The sequence below is a fragment of the Trichechus manatus genome, unplaced genomic scaffold, assembly GCF_000243295.1.
Source record: "Trichechus manatus latirostris isolate Lorelei unplaced genomic scaffold, TriManLat1.0 scaffold00027, whole genome shotgun sequence".
Classification (NCBI taxonomy): Eukaryota; Metazoa; Chordata; class Mammalia; order Sirenia; family Trichechidae; genus Trichechus; species Trichechus manatus.
Window position 1 is genome coordinate 15,143,760 of NW_004443963.1, and position 12,038 is coordinate 15,155,797.

General features: G+C 44.8%; 1 protein-coding gene across 1 annotated transcript in view; it reads left to right on the top strand.

Annotated features, from left to right (window-relative positions):
- The first annotated feature begins 6 nt into the window (after positions 1-6).
- Positions 7-12,038, top strand: part of CSF2RB (colony stimulating factor 2 receptor subunit beta) — a 23,595-nt gene continuing 11,563 nt past the window's right edge. The window contains exons 1-4 of the mRNA XM_023728910.1: positions 7-875; positions 6,973-7,224; positions 8,231-8,354; positions 8,965-9,155. Coding sequence (XP_023584678.1) covers positions 7,149-7,224; positions 8,231-8,354; positions 8,965-9,155 — 391 coding nt within the window. The 5' untranslated portion in view covers positions 7-875; positions 6,973-7,148. The remainder of the gene's footprint in view (positions 876-6,972; positions 7,225-8,230; positions 8,355-8,964; positions 9,156-12,038) is intronic.

The window sequence follows — 12,038 nt, forward strand, 5'->3', positions numbered from 1 at the left end:
AGAATGTTCCTTTCCTACCACACTCTGCCCTGAACCGTACCTAGCTGTTGCTTATTTGGGTTGGGGTCCAGGTGTGTGTTGTGCACCCAAGTGTGTTGGATGGGAGGGCGTCTGGGGGTGTCTGCATCAGGGTGTGGGCAGGTGTGTGCATTTGCCCTGAGACAGAGGGCAGTTGTGTCTATGGGTCCGCGTTGGTGTATGAGCCTTGAGGCCGCACCAGACGGGTTCTAATGACAAGTCACACGTGTGCAATTTTTAGTTTCCAAATGCTGCAGTTTGTTTTATTTTTTCATAACCAGTTTCCAATTTTCTCTCCTTGCCATCATCTTTCCTGCTTTCTAGTATCTTTATAATGACTATAACATTTTCTATTAGCTTGTGGTTGCTTTTTTTCCTTCATATATTTTTGTTTATGTTGTACTATACTACAGGATAGTTTATGAGTTGTTTACTGAATGCATTTAAAATTATACAAATAAATGTATGGATACCTGCTTTATTAAAAAATTCAAACAATCTAGAACTATGTAGTAATATAGTATTATAAGACAAAAGTCCCCAATCATCTCCACCCGCTAGTCCCACATTCAACACTCTTCACCATATGTACCATTCCAAAACTTTTTCTAAGCATGATATAGTTTTTCTTTTTACATAAATGGGATTATAGCATGCGTATTGTTCTGTGGTACAAACAGTTTGTGCTTGGCTACTAATCAAAAGATTAGTATTTTGAACCCATCTAGCGGCACCAAGGAAGAAAGGCCTGGCAATCTACTTCTGTAAAAACTGCAGCCAAGAGAATCCTGTGGAGCTCATTTCTACCCTGAAACACAATGGGTCGCTAAGAGTCAGAATCGACTCAACAACAACAGGTTTGGGATTTGTTTCTGTTTTGTTTTTATTGTTCTGTGACTTATTTCTTCATTCAAGATTACATTTTGGACAACTTTCCACAATAATGCATATAGATTTAACTCTTTAATTAACCCTGAGAACTGTGCGGCATTTATTAATATAGGTGCACAACAATCTCCCTAACTTCCTGCTGATGGGCACTTAGGTCATTTCCAGTTTTTCCACACCTGTGAAAGCATTTCTGTAGCCGAGATTCCTAGAAGCAGAATTGCTGGGCAAAGCGTTGTGCATTTAAAATTCTAATAGAGATTGTTGAATTCTCCTTAAAGTGGCTGAACTAATCTATACTTCCAGTAGTATATAAAAGGCCAATTTCTCGTTCAGGAAATTATCCATCTTTTACTTGTGTCCAATGTAGTAGGAGAAAATTATCTCACTAATGTTTGACTTTTTTCCTTTCCCTGATTATGGGTGAGGCTGTGCATCTTCGATAGGCTTGTTAGCCATTTCGATTTCTTTTACGATGTGCGTGGGAATGGCCTTTGTCCATTTTCTGATGAGTTCTTTGTCTTTTACATATTAACCCTAGGAGTATTTCCTTTATTATACTATATTAATAATTTGCATGTATAATAATTCAACATATGTTGAAAATATATTCACACAGATGACCATTTGTGGTTTTTTTTTGCTTTACCATGTTTAAGATGTTTTGCATCATATTATTTTTAAATTTGTCATTTTTTCCATTACGGTTTCTGGCTTTAGTGTCTTGCTCACCCTCTGAGATTACAGAAATATTTTTAATGATTTTATCATTTTAGTTTCGACTTTTAGATCTTTAATCCATCTAGAATTTGGAGGAATGGGTAATATATAAAGTTATAATCTAACATTTTTCCCTAAATTATTATCTAATTGTGTACGTAGTCCAGCCTTTTCCTCAATGATTTGAAATGCCATTAATATTTCCTAAACTCCTACATATACTTGATTATTTGTCTTTAATGTTTTCTGTTCCATCCATATACAGCTATATTCCTGGACCACACAGGGTCAATTAATTTTCTAGCTAATAGAGCAAATTTGCCGTCTTTGTTTTAATTTTAGAATCAGTTTGTCCAGTCCTTTTGGAATTTTGATTTAGATTGCATTAAATTCAGAGATTATTTAGGGGATAATTGGCCCCTGGAGATAATGACAATAACAGGCAGCCTTCTCCTGTCTGTGTCTTTGATAGAGAGACACTGATGGTTTCATATGATGCTGACGTTTGCCACGGACTTCTGGTAGACCCAGAAATGTGAAGGTTTCCTCCAACTCTTCATTTGCCAAGAGGTTTATTTGTTTGTTTAGTCAGGGATGACTTGTATATTATCAAATATTTGGGGGACATCTGCCAAGATAAACTTGTTCTTTTTTTTTTTTTTTTAAATCTGTTAATGTTCCCAATTACATGCATAGATTTCCTAAAGGCTCTTCTTGCATTTCTGGAGTAATCCCTAACTGGTCGTGATGCATTCTTCTTTTAAAAGTCTTTGTCAGGTTGTTCTATGAAATTGCTTTTGTCTGGAGTGACCTTTTGTTATGCTTTTTACATTTTCATCTTTTTTACTCCTACCATTAAATTTTTTCATGAGCTTGGGGATTTTGGTGTGTACTTTTATTTGAATGAGGAAGTATTTGCTCCCTCCTTCTTCTCTCCTCTTCCGCCTCTCTCTCTCTTTCATACACACTCTCTCTCTTTCATTCTTCTTTTGCCATGCTCACCCCTCACTCTTAATAATTTTTCACCCTTGTATTTTTAATATACATATTTAAACTTACCTTTTTCAGCATATGCTCTTCCTAAACAAGACTAGGTCCTTAGCAGACTTTCAGATCTCTTCTGCTTTCCATGCCTACTCCCACATTAAAATCATCCGGGTTTTAGTTCTATATTTTTACTATGTATTTATATATTTTTACTTTATGCAGTAACAATTCTTCTTTACTTAACTGCAAGTCTTATTGGTTTATTCACTCAACACTGATTCTAGTATTGCATGCCATCTTTCTTTCTTGGATTTTTTTCTTTCCTGAAATGCAACCTACAGTAATATTTTTTCAGATAAGAGCTGAAAAACTTACTTTGTAGTTACATATTTAAAATGTGTGGTTTTGTGGGGGCTTTTTTGTTTGTGGTTTTTTTCTTCTTTTTCTCTTTGCCCTTGAACTTCAAAGAACTTGTTTTTTCTATGATTCTAAGTTTAAACATATTTTCTCTCAATATTCTGAAGACATGGCTATCTATTTAGAGTTCAAGGTCACTCATGAGAAAACCATGCCAACTCAACCTTTTTTCCATTTAAGATAACCTGTTTGTTGCTTTTTAGTTTTCCTCTGGAAGCTTCTAGTATTTCCCTTTTATTCTTGGAAGACAGAAATTTCACCAGTGTATGACCGGGTATGGCCCTTAAAAAAATGACTCCTGTTCTTCATTTAGTGGACTATTGTCTACTTTCGAGCCCTGTGAAGTTTTCTTCTATTATCTCTAATTGTAGTTATTTGGTTGCACGTGGAAGATCTCCAAACAACAGTAGCTCAAACAACATAGCAGTTTCCTTCTCCCTCACATAAAAGATATCCAGAGGCAGGCAACCTCAGGCTGGTGTAGTTGCTCTAGCAACAAGAGGAACCCAGGCTGCTCTCCTTCTGTTTCATCATTTTTGTATATAGCTTCCAGCCTCAGTGTAAGCTAATGGTCTAAGACGCCTGCTGGCGCTCCAACCATCATGTCCAAGTTGCAGGCTGGAAGAAAGAGGAAAGACAGACAGGATCCCTTCCCTTTAGCCTTTTTGGAAGGTACACCCAATGCTTCCACGCGCATCTTCTTGGACAACATTTAGTCACATGGCCCTACACCTAGAGGCAAGGTACTGTAGGAAATATAGTCTTTTATATTTAGAAGCCAAAAGCTGGGCTTCTGTTACCAAGAAGGAAGGGGACAAGTAGGTAGCTACACCTCTGCCATACCTGCTCTCGATTCTCTCTGCCTTCTGTTTCTGGGTGTGGGAACATTGGGATCTCGTCACTAGGTCTCAATTTTTCTCTTCAACTTTCCCACTTTTTCTCCATTTATTCTGAATTCTGGAAGAATCCCTTGTCTTCAACGTCTGCCTCTAGAACATGATAATTTGTAGTGTTCATTCAGCAATTTGCACCATTATTGAGATTCTTTTTTAATTTAAAAAAATAAAAAAAAATTTAAATTAAAGATCTCATACTTCAAAGTTCAAGAACTCTGTTTTGGTTTGGTTTGCATAATAGTCTGTTCTTTTAAATGACTGTGATTTCTCAGGTCTCCCTGCGGATGCTAATTTAGTTGTTTTAAAGTCTTCTGTTGTTTCTTCTGTGTCTGTTCATGCCTGCAGGAGTGTCTGTGGGTCAGTATATATCAGAATAGACGGGTATGATACTGATGCTTGGGAAATACGACTTCTATTGGTGTAGCGGTTAAGGGCACAGACTCTGGAGCCAACCTGCTGTGAGTTTCAATCCCAACCTGTCCCTTACTAGCTGTGTGATCCTGGACAAGTTACTTAATGTTCCTATACCTGTTTCCTCCTCTTAAAATGGGGATTCCAATAGTAACCTGCACGTATATGCGTTAATACTTGTAAAGCCCTTTGAACAGTACCTGACTCACGGTAAGTATTCAATAAATCTCAGTCACTAACATGAATTCTCTCTGTGTGTAAATTTTCTGCTTGTGTTATTTGGTGACTTACTAATTTGTATTAATCTTTTACAGTGTATTAAGCTGATATCCATAATTTCAGTGCAATATGTTTTTACAGTTTGTCCTTTGCTTCATCTTTTGATTATTGTCGTAAAATAAAGAAGATTTTTTTTTATGCTTTTATATAGTTACTTCTGCCAGACTTTATCTCTCTTATTTCTTCTGCTGTTTTTAAGCTTAAATTATTCAAAGATATTCACTTCTATCGTTTGGAAGTTTAACATGTCTTAACTTTTTACGTTAATTTTTTCTAACCTTGGAAATGGTGTGAGATAGGGATTTAAGCTGATACGTCTTCTGTTGTGATTTGGTTATTTTACTTTTTATTCAACATTCCATCATTCCACATTAATTCATGATTCTTCCTTCAACATATGGTAAGTTATCGGGTAGAATATAAATCTACTATGATCAAGATTATGTGTCAACTTGGCTAGGCCATGATTCTCAGTGGTTTGGCAGATATTATATAATCATCCTCCGTTTTGTGATCTATGAGCAGCCAATCAGTTGAAAGGGGAGTTTCCTTGAGGATGTGACCTACATCCGATACATATGGATGTTCTGGCAAAACTCGCCCTCTCTTGACCCTGCATCCAACTTGTCATCCTCTGACCTCCGGTTCTTGGTACGGGAGCCAGCAGCGTGCTGTCTGACCTGCCAATTGTGGGTTCGTCACCCCCTGCAACCACATGAGTCAGGAGAAGCCTCCAGCCTGACTCCTGACCCACAGATTTGGGATTCGCCAGCCTCCACAACTGTGTGAGCCATTTCCTTGAAATCAATTTCTCTCTATATATATTTATATGTACAGTTTGCTCTCCACTATCCACGGATTCAACCAACTGGGATCAAAAATATTTGGGGAAAGAAAAACAGACTTTTTTTCTTGTTGTTATTCCCTAAACAATACAGTATAACAACTATTTACATAGCATTTACATTGTATTAGGTATTATAAGTAATCTAGAGATGATTTAAAGTATATGGGAGAATGTGTATAGGTTATATGCAAATACTATGCCATTTTATATAAGGGAATTAAGCATCCCAAGATTTTGCTATCCACGTGGTCCTGGAACCAATCTCCCATGGATACTGAAGGACGACTGTATACGCTTCACTGGTTTTCCTTCTCTAGAGAACTCAGTCTAAGACATCTACCTATCTTGTGTGTGTGTGTGTGTGTGTGTGTGTGTGTGTGTGTGTGTGTGTGTATGACAGCAACACACCACCTTACTTACCAGATCTTTTGTTATTGGGTCGAGCCTACTTATTTTTAAAAATCTCATTAACTTTCCTCATGTGTATTTTTCTCCTAAGTTCCTGCAAAACCATCTTGTTAGCTTTTGACTGGAATTGTGTTAAACCTCTAACTTATTTTGGAATGAACTGCTCTCTTTCTACATGTGGTATTTCTATTCATGATGAGACCCAAACGGAAGTTCTGGAATTCTTAGACTAGACACAGGCATGCAGACCAGCCCACACAGGCTCTCATACACCTGCCCATGACTATTGTCCCCAGTCTTCAGATGCTTAAGTGGACAAATTCTCTCTCCCAGCTCTGAACAAGCCTCTTCTTTCCTGAGCATTTGCTGGACCAACCACAGCATCACATTTAGTTCCCATGACAACCACGTGAAATACATGTGCCCATTTACAGATGCAGAGAGTGAGGTGCGGGGAGCATTGGTGATTTAGCTCAGACCACCAGTGAGGCAGGGTTGGAGCTCAGGGTGGCTGAGCCCAGATCACATTTACCCTAGCAAGTGTGCATCCTGAGTGAGTTTAGACAATCTTACTGGGCAAAAACAAGCCACAGTCCTCTGTTCCACTCTCCTGGGTACTTTCCAGGGCCTAAGGAAAATGAAGAAATCCCCAGCTGAGTGCGGAGAAAAGGGAACTGGTTTTCAGAAAGTGGGGAGGGAGGGATGACCATAAATGGAAGGGGCAGGGTGAGCACCAGGCGCTGAGTGTTCACGTCTGTGTGCGTGTGTGTGATATCACACTTGGCACCCCATATCCAGTGACTCCCCAAAGCAGATGCAGGCCACAGGCCTTGGGGAAATTAATCAAAGCCAGGCTGCCTCCAGGGGTCTCCATGAGCTGGTGGGGAACCCCTGACTCAGAAGCCATTGCGCCTGTGTCACCCCTGGTTACGCATGAGGAGACTGAGGCCCAAGGGGAAGGGACTGCCCCAGCATGCCAGGCTGGGACAGCAACAGGACCTGGAGCCCAGGACTCTGTATCCCCAGGGTTTCCCCATCACCGCTGCATTCCCAGGGCTACAGGAGGGGAGGGCAGCTCCTGGCTGACAGCTCCTTCCACAGGCCCTGGAGGAGTCAGAGTCCAGGAGGGAGAAACCACAAGAGCCAGTGACATGGACCTGGCCTGACCCCCACTCAGAGAGGAAGACAAGCTTCCTACACAGTGAGGACTCCTGGCCCTGCCCACAACCTGGGCCCACCTGTGCCAGCCACCTGCTCATTCACAGCTCACCAGGGAGATGGTGCTGACCCAGGGGCTGCTCCCCATCATCCTGCTGGCTCTGTACTGGAGACCCAGCATGACAGGGGCCCAAGGTGAGTCCTTTACTCCCTCCTTTTCCCTGGCTCCTTTCTCACTGTTGGGCCATGTGGGTGAGGCCACTCCTCCACTGAATCCCCTGACAATTGCCTCCTCCTCACTGCTGGGCCCTGTGGGTGAGGTCACCCCTCCACTGCATCCCCTCCCCCTCCTCACTGCTGGGACCTGTGGGTGAGGCCACCCCTCCACTGTGTTCCCGAGGAAGCCCCCAGAGTCACCACCAGTGGCTCTTGTCCTCCCTCCCAGCCCCCTTGCCTCCTTTCCTTCTCTCCCTGTTCCTCCCTGGCCGCCTTCCCTCTCCTCCCTCTGCCGGCACATTGCTGCTATCCTTTGTCTGGTCTCTTGTTAAGGCCACCTGAGACTTTTCTGCCCTCAGCTCTCAGTGCGGCTTTCGAGGCTCTGACCTCCAGGTGGGCCGCTCCAGACGTTTCTCTGTCCCTCCTTCCGCACCAGACACTCCGCTCCTCTGAGCAGCCTCCCACGTTTCCCACCTACACGCCTTTGCTCCTGCCGGGCACTCTGCCTGGATTCTATTCCAGGCTCTGTCCCCAGCAACCTCCTCCTGGTGCTCAGAGGCCCTGCTGGTGCCTCTTGGAGCAGAATGAACCCTCACCCAAAAGTGCACCCACAACTACCCACATGGGCCAGGATGGAGAGGTCTCAGGGTTTGGGCTCTGCCATGTTGCACCTAGGGGTGGCCTTGGGGCTCTCCTCCAAGGCCACACCGTGGAGTCCGATGCATGTCCCCATCCTGGGACCACACTAGGGGGCCCACAGCAGGGCTCAGGAAATGTGCTGTCAATCAACTGGAGTGACTGACAGCCAGGAGGCTCATCCCTAAGCCCCCTGCCAGGGCCTCCCACCTCTGCTTGGCATCTGGGGGCCCAGGCAGGATGGGGGAGACTCCTCCCCCACACAGGCAGCAGGGGAGCTGGGAGGGGGAGGTGACGAGGGCCACATGGAGGGAGAGAGGGCTGACCACTCCTATCTCTCCCCGGTCAGAGGCCATCCCCCTGCAGAGCCTGCGCTGCTATAATGACTACACCAGCCGCATTGAGTGCAGGTGGGCGGACACCGAGGCTACCCAGCGGCTCATCAATGTGACCCTCTACCACCGAATGGACAAGTGAGTGACCCGGGAGGGCAAGTAGAGTAGAGAGACGTCCAGCTCACCTCCCCACCTTCCTCAGACCCCTCACCCCTATCCCCACCCTCAGCCTGTGGCCTGTTCCCTACTGCACAGAGACAACGACACCCCCAGAAGGGAAGCTCCCCAAACCCACATACTCTGCCTCACACACACTGGCTGTCTATTCCCATTGCATTCCAGGCTGTGCCTGCCCCAGGGCCTTTGCACTTGTTGTTAGCTCTTCCTGAACTGCCCTTTACCCAGAATTTACATGGCTCCCCCCCTCATCTCCTCCAAGTTTCTGTCCAAATGCCCCAACTCTTTCAAAGTGCATCCCCTGCCCCAGCCCTTCCAGCGTCCTCATCCCCTCTCCCTCTGCTTTACTTGTCTACATAAAGTTTTCTCCATTTGACATACTACATCTTTCATATTTAAAGTGTGTCTCCTTCTGCCAGGATGTCAGCTCCACAGGCTGGGGCTAGTGCGTGTTTTGCTTACTGCCTGGCCCCTGCCCCTGGACAGTCTGGCACATAGGAACCTCTCTGTAAGCATTTGTTGAACAGTGATTCTGATTCACTCTGGGCTAATGTGTGTCGTCTCCTGGCAGTGACCCTCCAGAACCAGTGCCCTGCAATCTCAGTGACAACAAGCCCTGGTCAGACTGCCCTTCTCCACCCTGTGTATCCAGAAGATGTGTCATCTCCCGCAGAATCTTTGTCATTGGTGACAATGACTACTTCTCCTTCCAACCAGACAGGCCTCTGGGCACCCAGCTCACCGTCACTCTGACCCAGCATGGTGAGGACCTAGGCTCCCTGGCCACGGCTTGGTCCCCTGTCTGCACAGCGGTCACCAGGGGTGGCCTGGCTTCAGGAGGTGAACCAGGAAGTCAGTGTCTTCCAGGGGTGGAGGTATTGGCTTGGGGTTGGGTTTGGGTCTCTTGAGGGAAGAGGATATGGTGTCCTCACCATGGAGGCTTTGGAGCAGGTACAGCTTGAGAAGGTTCTGGCCAAAGGGACCTCCTCCTGCTCCTGGCTACTCCCACCACCTGCCAGGCCATTGGCTTCCTGCACTGAAGCCTTCTCTTAAAGAAGAACAATCCTTTCTATCCAGGTAGAAACTTTACAGCTTGCAAAACTCATTCATCAACGGGGTCTCAGCCAACTTGTGCAACAACCCACTTCACAGATGAGGCACTGAGGCCCAGAGAGGTGAAGTGACTGTCTCAAAGTCCCACTTCTGAGCAATAACAGCAGTGGTCATTCAGACGTATAGAGAGCTTCCTGCACGTTAGAGGTGGAGCTCAGTACCTCCCTGCACTCGCTGAGCGGCCCCCAGAGTATCCCTGCATGTCCTTGCAGCACATGAAATGATGACTGGTCTTGGATGCGTGTAGATGATCATTTCTATCTAAATAGCTAGGTTATTCTTGACTTATATCAGAAAGACCTTCAATAGCACTTCACTCACACTCATTGATTCAATGATATGTGTGCTCAGAATGAGCCTAAAATAAAGATGGAGAGTCATTTTTATTGGGAATTTTTTAATTACTTTTTCAATCTCTTCTTTTGTTATGGGTTTATTTCATTGTCCTACTTCTGTTTGTGTTAGTTTAGGTAGGTAGTGAGTTTCTAGAAATTTGTCCATTTCCTCTAGGTTTTTGAATTTGTTAGAGTATAATTTTTCATAGTATTCTGTTATGATTCTTTTAATTTCAGTTGGGCCTGTTGTGATATCACCCATCGCATTTCTTATATGAGTTATTTGCTTCCTTTCCTGTTTTTCTTTTGTCAGTTTGGCCAATGGTTTATCGAGTTTATTGATCTTTTCAAAGAACCAGATTTTGGTCTTGTTAACTCTTTCAATTGTTTTTCTATTCTCTATTTCATTTAATTCTGCTCTAATTCTTATTATTTCCTTTTTTTCTGGTGCCCGAGGGCTTCTTTTGCTGCTCTCTTGGAGGGTCTATTTTAAAAGTTAATAGTCACATGGCAAAAACCATACGAAACACTGCCTAATCTTATTTAGTCCTTAAAACTACATTTGGAGTCATAAACTATTTTGTGACCCCATTTCACTGATGACAAAACTGAGGCTGAGAGAGCAAGGAGACTTGCCCAAGGCTACTCAGCTGCTAGTGTCTGACTGTAGCATCCTAGGTCCCAAATACTGGGCCACCTGCTGCCCCCTTTCAATTGTCCACTGGGGAGTTGGCTCTGGCCCTTGCTTCCTGCCTTTTTGCCACAGCATCACAAAGCTGTTGCCTGGAAGGGTGGGTCGGTTAGGCCATCCTGAATTAATTTCAAATGATATTTCAAACATGTGTTTGTTGGATGAGGAAGAGTCTCCTCCCTAATGGAGCTCAGAGTACACCGGCTAGAGATGGCGATGTAGTAGACGTAGGTGGGTGCGGTAACTCACTGGAGGAGAGGGTGTGCCCTGTGCAGAGTGGCAGAGGGCATGGAGCCCCTGGGGGATCAGGACAGGCTTTCCAGAGGAAAGAGCTTTGCAGCAAGCTCTGAAGGGTGGGAAGGAGGGGGGAGTGGGACAGCAGTCCTAGCAGAGGAAACAGCATGTGCAAAGGCTGGAGATGGGGAGAGTGTGACTGCTGGGCAAAGCGCTGGTCACTGTATCCTGTGGAACATCAACTACTAGAGGATTGCCCAGTGGTGGGGGAAGGCAGGGATGCAGGCAGGCAGGGCCTGAATCTAGAGAGGCTTCTGTGCCCTGCAAAGGAGTTTAGAGTTCACCCCCAGGCTATGGAGAGTCATTGAAGAGGCCTGACATGATCAGATATCACTGGGAATGAACCATGTGCACGCTGGATCGGAAAGGTTGGGAGGTGAGGGACAGGGTGGAACCTATTAGTGATCTAAGGTGCTTGTCCGCAGGGAGAATTTCAAACCTACTGCCATGGAGTCACTTCTGACTCATGGTGACCCCACGTGTAAGAGGAAAACTGTTCCATAGGGTTTTCTTGTGTGCAATCTTTACGGATGCAGATCACCAGGCCTTTCTCCCACTGTGTCTCTGGGTGGGTTCAAACTGCCAACCTTTTGGTCAAGTGCAAACCACTTGCACCACCCAGGGATCTGGGGAAGAGGGTAAAAGAACCTGTTGCTGCCGAGTCAATTCCAACTCATGGTGACCTCATGTGGTACAGAGTGGAACTACTCCACAGGGTTTTCTTGACTGTAATCTTTACTGAAGCAGATCACCAGGCTTTTCTCCCGCAGCATCGCTGGGTGGGTTTGAACCACCAACCTTTAGGTTAATAGATGAGAGCAAACCATTTGTGCCACTCAGTGACCTAGGGTAAACCTATTGCCTTTAAGTTGATTCTGACTCATAGAGACCCTATAGGACAGAGTAGAACTTCCCCATAGGGTTTCCAAAGCAGTAATCTTTATAGAAGCAGACTGACACATCTTTCTCCCATGAAGGAGCTGGTGGATTTGAACCACTGACCTTTCTGTTAGCAGTCAAGCGCTTAACCACTGTGCCACGAGGGCTCCAGGACCTAGGGTAGCGGGTGCAAATCATAAGAAGAAAATAGAGGCGGTTCATTCGTTACTTTGTTCCTCTTTAAGCACCTACATATTCTAGGGGCACAGTGAACAAACCAGTCATCATCCCTGCCTGTGGAACTTGTGGCCTGGGAGCTGGGAAGGCCTCACA